Source organism: Cyprinodon tularosa, unplaced genomic scaffold (genome assembly GCF_016077235.1).
Source record: "Cyprinodon tularosa strain WSP-4 unplaced genomic scaffold, ASM1607723v1 ctg325, whole genome shotgun sequence".
Lineage (NCBI taxonomy): Eukaryota > Metazoa > Chordata > Actinopteri > Cyprinodontiformes > Cyprinodontidae > Cyprinodon > Cyprinodon tularosa.
The window spans coordinates 419211-433502 of NW_024039036.1; the positions used below are offsets into that span (position 1 = coordinate 419211).

The 14292-nt window shown below is 39.3% G+C and overlaps 1 protein-coding gene across 5 annotated transcripts in view; it reads right to left on the bottom strand.

Annotated features, from left to right (window-relative positions):
• Window positions 1-267: 267 nt before the first annotated feature.
• plekhh1 (pleckstrin homology domain containing, family H (with MyTH4 domain) member 1) overlaps window positions 268-14292 on the bottom strand; it is a 53890-nt gene continuing 39865 nt past the window's right edge. For all 5 annotated transcript variants that reach the window (XM_038293382.1, XM_038293379.1, XM_038293381.1 and 2 more), the window contains exons 19-30: window positions 13460-13572; window positions 12154-12330; window positions 11971-12068; window positions 11683-11860; window positions 11124-11279; window positions 9333-9430; window positions 9097-9238; window positions 5918-6060; window positions 5412-5541; window positions 5224-5307; window positions 4544-4690; window positions 268-1626 (exon numbers count right to left, since the gene is read on the bottom strand). In XM_038293382.1, the coding sequence (XP_038149310.1) occupies window positions 1474-1626; window positions 4544-4690; window positions 5224-5307; window positions 5412-5541; window positions 5918-6060; window positions 9097-9238; window positions 9333-9430; window positions 11124-11279; window positions 11683-11860; window positions 11971-12068; window positions 12154-12330; window positions 13460-13572 (1619 nt within the window). In that variant the 3' untranslated portion in view covers window positions 268-1473. The remainder of the gene's footprint in view (window positions 1627-4543; window positions 4691-5223; window positions 5308-5411; window positions 5542-5917; window positions 6061-9096; window positions 9239-9332; window positions 9431-11123; window positions 11280-11682; window positions 11861-11970; window positions 12069-12153; window positions 12331-13459; window positions 13573-14292) is intronic.

The window sequence follows — 14292 nt, forward strand, 5'->3', positions numbered from 1 at the left end:
CGTAGAAAAAACAACGGGTATATTTATTATCTAAAGTCTACATGAAATCTATACCCTACACAGACTAATGAAATACTATCTGTAAAATTATCTATGTAAACAAACCTCATCACTTGAGAAGGTAGGTGATGCGGACGTCGTGGAAGACATTTTGTCCCGTAACGCTCGCCGTACTGTTGGGGGGGAGAAGCGGTGGGGGGGGGAGACGTTCATGTTGCTGCAGTCTGCAGTCTGACCGCTAGATGTCGCTGAAAATTACACACTGTAGCTTTAAAATACTGCATAAGTTGCATCAGATCATTGAAAAACAAATCTGTTTTTTCTATCAGCTGCACAGCAACAAACACCCTCGTCTATCTGGTTCTATTAGTCATGGTTAAAGCACTGCTGTTTGCCTGCTTGGTTTGGGCTCAAAGCTTAGATGATTCACAATTATAAATCCATTTGTGTTGCTCTATAGAAAAAAAAAAAATCACATAGCTTGAAGTTGCCACATGAAGAAATCTGGAAAAGTTAAAGAAACATAAATGCCTTTAACTATTACAAGCACATGCCACTTGGCCTATATGTTCAAGCAGTACCTGAAATAAATCAAATCAAATTTTGTTGGTCACATCCATGTTTTTCATGGTAAATATCTACAAGGACAGAAATATTAGAGGTCTGTGACTAACAGTTTACCTTGCAAGCAAGATCAACTGTTGCAAGATTTGTAAACTCACAAACTCCTGAAAATGCATCTTGCCAGAAGCCAACAGATGTGTTTGGCCTCCATGCAGAAATGTCTCAGGCCAATAAAAAGCACTGACATGTATGACGTCAACACGTCACCCAGCGGCATAATTCTGAAGCAAAACAAACATGGCTGCACCAGTTTCAACTGGAATACCTTCTCTATAAAAACAAGCAAAAGGAGACGATTTGTGCCTTTTGTGGATGGAAAGAATCTTCAACAGAGCGCCGGCCGTTCAAGGGTTCACCCCGGCTCTCGCACATTGACTGACGGAGATAGGCGCCGGCCCACCGCAACCCTGACAGGACTAAGCGGGAGAAGATGGCTGGCTGGATGTTCTTACCGACTGGATTTGGTATAAGTTTGACTCATCAGTTAACTCCGTAAAACTATTTCAGAATTTGAAACTTCTCAGCTGCTACTGCAGCTTTGATTGGCTAAAAGCTCGACATGAGAAGCAGGTAACCTCTGAGCTCAAAGAATTGCTTCCCAGATTGATTGATGTAGTTCAATTTGAATTCAACACAATCTGGGTTATGCCAGGTTATCTAATAGTACCTCAAATGTCCAAAATAAATAAAACAAATAAAAGCTGAGCTTGATGGTTTAGTAGGACTAATCCAGCTACTTTTAATCTCAGAACCAAAAAAAGACAGTCTCTGTTGGATAATAAAAACATAAAACCAGGATGTGGTGCAGCCCAGTGTACTCCGATGGTAAGTGGAGCCGTGAAGCCTCTCCTACAGTAGGGTTGGGCCCTTAGTGGTGTAGTTCATGGCAGGAAAGTGCCGGCTGTCCACATCCCAGTGGGCGAGGGGCTGTTGGGGAGCTGATGGGACAGTTGGGTTCCAGTGGTTTATGTAGCTAGCCATCAGCAGAGTCAGCTCCAATATCTGAGACAAAATCACAGTAGAAAAAATTAGATGGATCACAGTTGATCTAATCACTTTAAGATTATGACACAAAAGCTTTTTATTTGAGTCCAGGGAGGTGGCATGTCACTTTTTTTCTGAGACTATAAAAACTTGAGAAACTCTCTTACTCCTGCCTAGAGCAGGGGTCGGCGACCCAAACTGCTCAAAGAGCCATATTAGACCAAAAAAAAAAACAAAACAAAACAAACAAATTTGTCTGCAGCCGCAAAAATGTAAAAGTCTTATATGTGTATTAGCCCACTATAAAAAAGGACTATGTGGGCTGAAATATAAACTAAGCATTTATGATTAAATGTTTATCCTGGAGCAAATGTCACATAGTAGCACGAGGTGATGGACGAGAAGTGAACACTCTCACAGCATGGAATTCACAGGGCACCGCTTCCTACACCGCACAGTTTAGGTGTTAGGTTTTGTTGCGTTGATTAAATTATAGAAACATGATTAAGGAATCTTTTGTTGGTGAGCATGTTTCTGTTGGGAGGAGTTTATGAGGATCCAAGCAGTAACTGACATCCATCTAGGCAGTGCTCTCTAACCCCCGGAATCACACATCCTTTATATCAGCGTTCCTTAGTGTTATTTTTATTTTTATGATTTGGGGGGAAAAATGGAAGAAATTTCACATATATGCATCAGAGCGCTACCTGTTTGTTCTCTGGATGGTTTTCTATGCTTGCAAAAAAAAATAGCAGCAGAAGTGGAGTTTGGAGATGCAATCCACTTCTTAAATCTCTCTTTGCTCTTCTCTAATTTATCCAGAAGTTCTACAATCACACTTTTTCCTCTCACTCCCAACTTGGTGATCGGCTGCTTATTTAGCATGTCTGCACTGAAAATGCCTTTCCAAATTACTCTTTTTATTTTTTGACAAACTCTCATTACAAAGCAAAAATACAGGCAATCTTTCTGCATTGATAATGAAAGCAAATGATGCAGTACATTCTTCTTTGAATCCTGTTTTCTTATCAGCTATCTGCCTTTTTTTCCCGTTTGGGATCCATGGCCTGAGAAACACCTGCTGCTTTGTTTGCCAGGCACCGCACCACGCTGAAACATGCGTTGCAGGCTATGACCAATTATCTCTCTGGCCATGATCCAAATTTTCCTTGAAAGAAATGTTTACATTTATTTATTATACTAAAGTTTACAGCATTGGAGCATAATGAATGTTTGTTTGACCTCCTGCCCACCATATTAAAATAAACAAAAACAAAAAAAATTGTTTTCACAAATTTTTGAGGGGTAACATGACCCTGTCTTTAAGCTCTACTGACATTCTCCACACTAAAAGAAGGAAATCTATCCTCTACATTTACAAAGAGAGGTATAAAATCAGATCTAAGCCTGTTTTTTTCTCTATCCTTTCTTTTAAAAACCCGTTCCTCACCTTAAACAGACAATATTTCAACTAATATTTAAACATTTTGTCACTCAATTTTTAAGCAAATTATCTTAAATGTCCTTTTTTTCAACCACCTTTTCTGTTCTTTCATACATTACATCCCGTTATTCATTTGGCCCCACAGGTGGAAGTTATGACCCACTAATCAGCTTAAGTGAATCTGATCAACAATAAATAGAACATAACTTTTAGTTTTTGTCGGATCAGTTTGTAGAATTGAATTACAATGTGCTATTGCTGGTTTCTACATTCCTGGTGTACAGAGCTGAACAAGAAACCATCAAACCTCCTTAGGAAGTAGTGTTGTAGTTAAGACCACACCAACCGAGACCAAGGAGTACAGAGACAATGCTAAGACCTATAGAGGCCTTGTCCCGGTACTATATAGGGCCAGATTTATCAAGATCCAATTTTGTGTGCAGTAATTTGCGCTCGCAAACTGGAATTTTGCACAAGGGGCTGAACCATGGTTTGCGGGTGATTTAACAAGAGCGATTGCGTAACTGGTGGCAGGTGCAAAACTGTTGGAGACGCCCTATTTAAATGATGGTTTTGCGCGTTTTGTGGTTTGCGGCAAAGTAGTTTGTAGTTTGTGCAAACTAGTGCATTAAGAAATTTTAATCTTACAGTGACACCCCCACCCCCTCCAAAAAAATAAGTGCTAAATTAATATATTTACATGTTCTCCTCCCACAAGACGCACTTTTGCGTGTAAACGCCCCATATTGCATATTCATTGCAGAAAAAGTACTAAATGGATAAGAGGCGCTATTTAGCATGTTTTAAAGACCAAATCCTTTTAGCACGCTGTTGATAGATCAGTTTGTACATTTTTTAGCGTGCGCAGTGAAATAGCTCACGTTTTTATACATGCAAACCTTTGATAGATCCAGCCCATAGTCTTGGTTGGTTTGGTCTTGACAACAACGCTATTAGGAAGAAGCAAAAAATGAGCTAAAACATAGAGGAACATTTTGACAAGTGCAGCCATCCAGTGTTTTGTCAGTTCTGATTGCACCCTCCCTTCCATAGTCTGCATTACCAGAGGCTGTGTTGCAGAAAATACACTGCAAACTGTTTAACTGCATCATTTAAAAGCTTTCCGTCTTTCTGAATGATATGATTTCACCTGCAGAACAACAGTCTGAATGCAGCACTGCATCCTGTTCATACATTCTGTTATTTTGAAAGTTTTTGGTACATTTTTTCTCTTCACATCTTGGTACTAGGGTTGTTACTATACAAACATTTCAAATGTGATACGATATCAATTTAGCAGAAAACAACTTTAATCTTGAAGATTTAAGGCACTTTCTAATAAACTGTTAAATATATATCACTCAAGTTTCTTTACATTTAAAAAAGAAAAAAAAAAACTACCAGCTGAGAAGATGTTTTTAAGATATTAACAAAAACATTTCATTTAATAATTTCTCTTGAACTTTTCTCTGATGCACACAGAAAACGTACCTTTGGTTTATCCATTGCGAAAACCAGCTTTTCTACATTCTTCTTTCCAGCTCCAGACTCTCTCTGCTGGCTGGTGACCACCATAAAATCCTCCTGGCACCCACCAAATGTGATTACTGAATGGTAGGGGTATGTGAACAAGGTGTGCTGCAACATAATAAAATAAAAACAGTAGAAAACCATAACCATAGTGTATGTTTGGGTTTCCCACGGAAAATCCCTTCAATTTTGGCTTTTTTGTGGGCTTAACATAGCATAACGGTGTGAAACAGTTTTCACTACATTTCTGTGTCTCTGCTCTTCTGAAACGACTAGCCGCACAGTGAGCCAGACCGAGGAATGAAACACATCAACACAGGCTGTAGAAAATTACAGAGCTTGCATTACGAGAGCTTACATGTTGGGAACTGCCGTCTGTCAGGATTAAGTTTGTCAAATCTGAGGCAGACCATTTTATTTTCCTTTGGACTTCTGGCTCTTGACAAAAATAAAAATCTCAGGCCAAAGGGTCAAGGCAGCTCTGCAGTTGTGGCTGAACCAGTTGTGCAGCATAGCTTTAACAACCAATATCCGTTTTTGAGCTTTAGAGTAAAAAGCCTTCAGATGTCACCTAAGGGAGAATTCCTCGAGTGTTAAATGAGCTAGATATCGTTTTTTTCCCCACAAAGCTTCAAGCTCACCATCGTAGCATCCAGCACACACAGTCCATCCTCACTAACTGCCAGCCACACCTGTCTCTGGTCAACAGGAGAAGGAGGCACAGGCTGTTGATAGAAATATATACCTGTCAGATATAACACCTACTTGCTTGACAAAAAAGATTTCATCCCAACAACAGCGATAGAAAGGAAGAGACTGAAAACCATACCTTGGCGCTGAAGAGTTTGGCCCCAAACAGAGGCCATTTTCTCGCCACGGTCAAATATATTCTCACACATTCAGATGCACTGCAGCCACGAAGCATCGACCACTTGGAGGCCAGACGCTCAGTAAGATCCCTGAAAGAAGAAAAGAACAAACATCACCTACACTGGAAAAAAATTTTACATTTGTTCTTGGATTAAGGAGGTAAAAAAGACATTTTGCCAATAGAAGAAGACAATTTACACTTAAAATAAGAAAACACAAATGCATTGTCCTATTTGAAGTGCATGTTATCTAATTATCTTATTTTAAGAGTACAAATACTCATTCCATTCGCAAACTACCTCATTTACCTACTAAAAGTAATGGTAAATACACTTAATTTAAGACATTTTACTAATTTCTAGATTGTTTTTCCAGTGTAATGAATCTCATCATTTTGTTTCATTGCACCATAAACCTAATAAAAGCAAAGCATCATGTCCACTGAAGGGATGATGTTTGTTTGACCTCAGCTGCTCCGTGGTGCAGTCCTGCTTGTAGCGTTTTGGGTAGAAGCGCTCCAAGGCTTGCAGAAGAATTAGCTGCGATTTAGAGTGAGGGGAGCCAGAAGGAGAGGAAACACCAGTTCGCTCATAATCACCATGTTCAACCTAAAGGAAAACAGAAACATTTGAGGATATTTAAAAAATAACAACCAAGCTGTCACAGAAATTGAGCGTGGAATGGACATGAACCTCCCCCTCACATTAATGTAGCTTTGGATAAAAAACATTTTTTTGAATGGCCTTTTCATAAACTAGGGTCATGTTAAAAAACCTTTAGGAAAAATGTACCTTGCTTTACTTTACCGCTACCTTAGGTGGTTCTAGACCCTGTTGTGGCCCCTGTGGTAAAGACATATTACGAAATAAATTTATGATAAATAAATTATCACATGTAATGGTATAGAAACTGTTGATGGGTCCCTTGGACATTTTTTTTTTTATTTTTTAAAGTTTTTTTTCTTTACAATAATGGAAAAATGAAGCGGTCGCAATTTGAGCTTAAAGCTGCAGTCTGTAAGTTTTTAAAAATCACTTTTTTGTATTATTGGCTAAAACTGTCCCTATGCCCAGACAGCAGTACATGTGATATGTAACCTGTGAAAAAAACTGCTTCAATTGGTACCGCCTACTGCCTGTATTTCAATCTGGAAAGAATAATTCGGGAAGAGTCAAAACAACCAATCACAGCCAGAGGAGCGTCTGATGGAGTGTCAATCACAGCTCACACACGCTGAATCCCGCCCCCTCCCTCTCGCCGCTTAACCTGCCGCAGCGCCCGGCTGCCGCAGTCAGTAGGACGCGTGTGGAAGTCATGCCGGAGCGACAGCCACCAGCGAAAGAGAAACTGCCCTTACTGCCCCTGCCGACAACTGCTTACACGGCAAACTTCGGTATAACCAGCATCTTATATCTAGCTGCTTGGAGGCGAGTGTTATCGCTCTTACCGGTTCACACTCCATGTTACAGATGTTACAGACTGCAGCTTTAAGTCATATTGAGATATGATCACATTTTTTCATCTGGTCCATATAAGGTTTCCAGTGTTTCAGATGCCTTTTTGATTCTCTAAATATGATTGTCAAATGATGAACCATTTCCCAGTTTTTTGTTTCATTTTTTCGTTTGGTGCCCCCATGAAAAAGTAATGCCCTCTACATCACTACCCTGTGCTCAGTGGCAGTTCTATTACCAAACGGGCTATCACCTGGACAGAACCTTCAAAAATACCCTGAAAGAATGTTGTTCTTTTCACAGTTCCAGTTTTTTTCAGCTGAAATTAAAATTTGGCGGAAAGACAATACAAAGGTGGGCCTCAAGATGACACAGATGGCAGCACTGTTGCCATGGAGCAAGAAGGTTTCAGGTTTGATTCCCATCCCGGGGTCTTTCTGAATAGAGTTTGCATGTTGTCCCTGTGCATATATGCCTTCCCTCCAGGTACTCCGGCTTCCACCAACAGTCCAAAAACATGACTGTTAGGTGAATTGGCTTCTCTAGATTGTGGTTGTATGTTTCTGTGTGTCTCTGTGTTGTCCTGCAACAGACTGGCAACCTGTCCAGGGTGCACCCCAAACCTTTTGCATCTGATCCAATGGAAGATCGTGTTGTAGGATGTTGTTGTGTTTATTTTATTTTTTTTTTATTTATTTATTTGTTTATTTATTTATTTCGAACAGACAGTAAAAACAATAAAGAAAGGAAAAAAAATTGAATGAAACAAACTTAAGAATGAAAATATAAAACTAATTATTTTGCCCATGTGACATGCAAATTTTATATTTTCTGTTCGAAAAGGAGCAGGTAGAAGATACATCTTATACTGTCCTGCCCCTTTCCTACTTGTCAATTTATCATCAATTAACAAAACAAAACACTTGTTTCCATTCCACACGATGTTTAGCCATGTACAATTATTTTAAGTACTATTTTATGTTATCAGTTACATTATAGACTATTAAACAGTCATCTTATATAGCGTATTTTGCTCTCATTGAAATTGAAAAGAACACACAAGAGAAAGTTTTATGCAAGAGGGCTTGCATAGCTCAGACTGAGAAATACACCAGGTTTAGAGAGATGCGATTACACAGTAAAGCACATCCGCTTTGGGGAAAAATAGAAAATAACATCGCACAGAGAATATATAGCAGGTTGGACTGACAATATTGATACTTTAGATGTTTATTAGCTCATTGGTTTAGCTGAGACACTAGTGGAGTTACAACAGTTGTAAAGCTGTGACCTGGATAAGGTCAGGACATTTCTGGATTTCGTTTGCTGTCTGATTCCACTGTTTATAGTTTAAACTGTGGTTGTAGTAGTTTATGAACATTTATACTATGTGGAAAAACGAATATCGAAGTTACACCCTGGGTCCATCTTCTTACAGCAGGAGTCACCAACATGGTGACCAAGGGCACCAAAGGACCACATGGTGTCTACTGAGCATCTCACCAGTGGACTAAGTTTGAAATTTTATTTTATGTTGCTCCTCTTATTGTTTTTTTTTTTTATCAATAATTTAGAACATTTAAGCGGTTGTAGGGATTTCAAAATAAAAATATCTAAAAGCAAATTATAATTGAAAATAAACAATAGAAATATGTTTATTATCTATGAAGATTAGGTGAATACTGACTCCTCCATTTCATAGGTCAGTACTGGATGCCCGTCCAAAAGGCTGAGTATCGATGAAGTAGCTCCCAGTCATAAAAAGGTTGGTGACCCGTGTCTTACAGTGATTAAAGACAATAAAACATACAGGAGTTAAATTCCTCCTCTGGAACTGGGGTTAGTGGTTCAGCCAAAATAACTTTAGAGATGACTGGACTTTAGATGCGTGTAAAACTAGGGTGGAGTTTGAAGTAAAAAAAAAGGAGAAAAAAAGAGATTTTTCTGAATATAATGCTCCACATTCTAAATGTTTCCACTCTTCAAAACATACAAATATCTGATGGACTATTTTAGCTCAAAGTGTCTTTCTGGTGGGAGACTGAAATTAAAAGCATGCCATACTTGGCAGCTTTAAAACTATGCACATTTTTGTTCTCCTATCTCATAACATCACAATAACAGAAAGTTCGTATTTCTGATGTGAGACATTATATATATCACCGTTATATGAAATGATCCTTTTCAGACCTGTGCAATGAGTGCAGCCACCTCCAGAGCCAGCTCTTTGTTCACAGGGAAGAGGCCTCGCTGGACTTCATCATTCACCTGGTACACCAGCAGGAGGCGCTCTCGCTCCGTCTCTCCTTTAACCTGAGCTCTGAAACGCAGCCTGAGCAGAGAAGGGCAGCATCCTGTGATCCATCACAGCAATCGGCCATATCCATATTTTCAAAAAAGATTTCATGACAGAATAAAAGATGAACCTGTTTTTGTAGGTTAGCCGAACAATCCGTGTCCCTTCATTTTTCCCAGGATGCAGTTCTTTCAGGGCCTGCTCCCACTTAGAAATTACATCACAGATCTGGAGCAAATAGATAACAGCCATGGTTTCAACACAACATATTGACACCATACAATTATCAGAAAATAAAAAAGCAATCAAAAATTGAGAAGCCTTTGTCCTTTTTAATATTATTTAGAGCGCTGTTTCCCCCTAGCGTTAACTTTTGTTTAATAGATGTATGATTAGGGGTGTGCAAAATAATCGTCATGATGATGCATCGTGATTCTAATTTTCGTGATCTACTGCATCGATTCTTGACGCCAAGTATCGATTATTAATAAATAAAAAAAATGAATAAATAAAACTGCATGAATGGTTGGCGAACATCAGCCAAAAACAAGTGTAATACAACTTCCAGTCCAGCAGATGTCGCTGCGGATGTGTTGACGCACGCTGCCTTGTGTCACAAGCATTTCCGGCCGCGGGATACTGAGACGAGTCATTCAAAAACAAAACATGGAGGAGATTGAGAAACTTTGTCCGGCTCCATCACATTTCAAATCCGATGTTTGGAAGCATTTTGGTTTTAAAAACAAAACCAATTGGAAGACACTACCCAGATCATACTCAGCCAGTCAGCCACTGGTAATGGCTGTATTTTTTTCTAACAGTGTTCAGTGAAAATATTGCAATGCATCGCAATAATTCAAGTATTGTGATGCATCGTGATAGAATCGTATCGTAGCCTGTGAATCGTGATTCGAATTGAATTGTGACTTCTTTGGCAATACCCACCCCTATGTATGATCTTAATTTATTTTTATTTTTTCTTGTCTTTCTTCCTTATTGTTTTGCACAAAATGAGTACATTTACTTGAATGGTAAAAATGTGAATTTACACTTGTTGAAAATGTCTGTAAATAATGGTTGTTGTGAATACCTATAGTGCAATATGGTTGCTCTGTATTGTTCTTTGCAGAAACAAATAAAGTTGTATTAAAGAAAAAAAAAAGCAATGGCTTCAACACAATGATACTCTAAAAACTTCCATTAGTCCTTTCAACCAGGAGATGGCAGCTCTGAAGTAAAAAATATTTGCCAAATGGAGGTCCAGAACTTTTTTGACTGTTTTTGAACATGATCAAATATGTGGACGTTTACTCCACTAAATGCAAATACAGCAGGAAAGTATGTTGTACTGACAGTCAGAAGCACCCAAGTTTATTAGATGATATTGGAACAAAATTATCTCTTTCAAGGAAATCAATGTGTACTAGCAGCAAAGTCACAAGAAATAGGGAAGCTTAAAATAAAATTCCAACCAGAGTGACAAAATAAATATGACAATCAAAACAATTTTCATTCATTCTTCTGAAAAAGCATTTTTTTCATCATTTTAATTTAGTTAATTTATTTTTCAAATTCCCTTGTAGCAGAACATGATTTTATCTTTTTCCAGTTTTTGCTAATTAACCAATTATATGCTGAGGTGTTTTAAACAAATCATCTGGACATAATAAACGATTCATTAAGGTAATTATCTAATTAATCAATAAAAACTGAAATGTATTAATGATGTTAAATTTATAAACTATCTCTGTTGGAGTTATTTCTATGGTCATAACCAATCGTAGACTAGTTTGTTATTTATAGAATTATTTGATATAGATTCTACACGCACATATATTCATTTTCTTGGTTTTTTCTGGTATTTATTTAAATAACAGTAAACATTTTTTGTGCACATCTGTCCAACACTTATTGGTCTTACCTTGGCTGATGGCTGCAGGCAGTGCTCCAGATCTTTACCAGACGGATCATCGGTGAAGAGTGTAAACCCTGTTAGCTGGGGCTTCCTCATGCCGATCCGCTGGTTCAGTGTGTTTAGGAACTCTTCCACAGTAGTGGAGCCGTCAAACCCTACAACCTGCGCAGAGCACATGTCTGATTGAGGGGTCAACTTTGTGGTGGTGCTTCGGCTACAAGATGCATGCAAACTGCAACTGCATACATGCATCTATATTAAGTGGTTCTTTTCTTTCTTATTCAATTTTCTTATTCATTGGTAAGGATATATGTTTTTGGAATTGTCTGCCAAACACATAGACAAATAAACAGAAATGTCCCAATCAGATAGAATATCTGCTTATTAAAATAACCTGTAAAAATGTATCAGATGAACAAACAGGTGGAAAATACACAGCTACAAAGACACAACCCATTTTAAAACAAGATAGACTGATCAGTGTTGATCAATAATCCATGCTGTTAGAACAGGGAAGAGTTTTAAGGAATTATGATTTGGAAAGCATTTTAAAAGTGCATGGTACCTGATAAGTGTTGTTCATAAAGTGAACTGGGATGCTGAAAGGCAGTGAGTGATGATAGGGGTTTCTAAGCAGGATGGACACTATCTCCATCCGGGAGGGTTTCGCTTCCCGCTCTCCATTCTGTAGCGTTCTCTCCAAAGATCTCTGACAGTATACAGCATACTTCCCAACCTCAGTCCTTTATAGTAAGAGAAACCACAGAGTAAAAAATGACATCGCTTAAAAAGGGCCAAAAACTGGATTCAATGACTTTATAGTAGTTTGCAAAGTGATGGTATAAGTTTTCACCTGGGGTCAGCACTAAGCTGAAGATACTGCCTCAGGTACCAAAGGAAATGCTGCTGTGGGAGGAAGAGCGCCACACACAGCGACAACAGCTGCCAACACTGCAGAAAGGATCACATAATACGCTTGTTTACACCATCAACAAAATCAATGTATTCCTTTTATATTTTGGATAACTGAGCTGACCTGGGTGAGGGAGTAGTTGTTCGGTATCCGCCGGTTGGTTTGCTTGATCAGCTGGCAGTACATTTCGTTCTGCAGCTCTGGGTGGGTCAGACACACTTGCAGAGCATTCTGGGCCAGGGATGTGTGGTAATCAACAGAAGGAGACTCAACCAGCACGTTGATGAAAAGCTGACAGGACTGCAAAGAGGAGCATTATCACTAATATTAGCTAACAGAAGACAAAGGAACTACAAAGGAAATGTAATTTATATCTTAATGCCGTCTATCAGCTATGCACACTGAAATATCAAAATTAATACCCATTATCAATTTAGATTTCTATTACATATTAATTTATCCTATTTACTCACTATGAAAGTTTTCACTCAGTCTGTTTCACCTTCAAGGCCACACCATTCTCTTTCAACAAGGCGTTGTCAAACCGGTTAATATGCAGCTCTTGCTATAAGTTCCTTTTCATGCCTTCAATGTCTCAAATGAAGAAATTAAGCCCCAAAGGACCATATCTAATAAGTTTTGTGCGTATGTCATGACATAATGTGAACAAGGACAAAGGGTTCACTAGAAATAAAAAAAGCACATACACAAAAAACTTTAATAGTAGATTTCTTTTGTTTGAGCTGAAAACAGGGGCACTATTTAATATTTTCCATGAGGCTCTTCTGATTCATTAAAACTTCAAAAGGCTGAGATGTAAAAGGCTGTCATTCATTCCATTTAGGCTCATTGTTTGCATTTGGGACAGTTTTTAGGGCTGGCTGGTCAAAGATAGAGATGATCATTTCTGCCTTCAATGGAGCATTTGGGGGTTTGGAACATTGACGGTTCACGGAGGGGGCTCCTGAGGGGCCACATTCAGAGTTAGAGAGTTGAGACACAGAAAAGGGAACTGCCAGCCCCCCTACAACCTCCTGGTTCTGCTTTGATCACATTTTGTGTCCTTCATCTAATCTTTTCTATGTGCAATGGTGCATGACCTGTCATGACTTTTCTTAAAGGATAAGAGTGGGGGTTCTTTTCCAGTGGCAACAAACCACAGGAACAGTTAGCCTCAATCAGGGAAGATAATCAAGACTATTATCTCTCTTCCAGACTCTTGATGAGGTAGGCCCCTCGGACGCAAGCCTCTGATCTATTTTAGAAACAGGAGGGAAGAGAAAGGATGGACCAGGAAGCACATCCATGATGCAACACAGGGGAGAAAATATAAGAGATGTAGACAGAATGGCAGAGGATTCGGGGGTTGGGAGGTTAAGTGGAGCACAAACAGAAAACAAACAGAGGGATGAGGAGTTTGGAGACAGACCTTGAATAGTTTAAGAGCTTCAGTCTGCAGAGCTTCAGATGGCAGGGTGGTGAGAGGCGAGCGCAGACCCTCCTTACAGAAACTCAAGGCCTCGCTCTTCCACAACACAGACTCTGCAAAAACACAAAGAGGAAGATGTGTTTATATGTAAACCTACACAGACAAAGCAATATTGAGTTTCAAAGCTATTATGAGTCAGAAAACCAAATTACAGGCTGCTCTGCATTGGTAAACAGGGTCTGGAGTGGGAACTGGAGCTAGCCCACATCATGATTCAGAAAAACACAGTACGACCTTGTAAAGAATTAATTTACACTCACCGGCCACTTTATTAGGTACACCTGTCCAACTGCTCGTTAACACTTAATTTCTAAGCAGCCAATCACAACTCAGTGCATTTAGGCATGTAGACATGGTCAAGACAATCTCCTGCAGTTCAAACCGAGCATCAGTATGGGGAAGAAAGGTGATTTGAGTGACTTTGAACGTGGCATGATTGTTGGTGCCAGAAGGGCTGGTCTGAGTATTTCAGAAACTGCTGATCTACTGGGATTTTCACGCACAACCATCTCTAGGGTTTACAGAGAATGGTCCGAAAAAGAAAAAACATCCAGTGAGCGGCAGTTCTGTGGGCGGAAATGCCTTGTTGAAGCCAGAGGTCAGAGGAGAATGGCCAGACTGGTTGGAGCTGATAGAAGGGCAACAGTGACTCAAATAACCACCCGTTACAACCAAGGTGGGCCGAAGAGCATCTCTGAACGCACAGTACGTCGAACTTTGAGGCAGATGTGCTACAGCAGCTGAAGACCACACCGGGTGCCACTCCTTTCAGC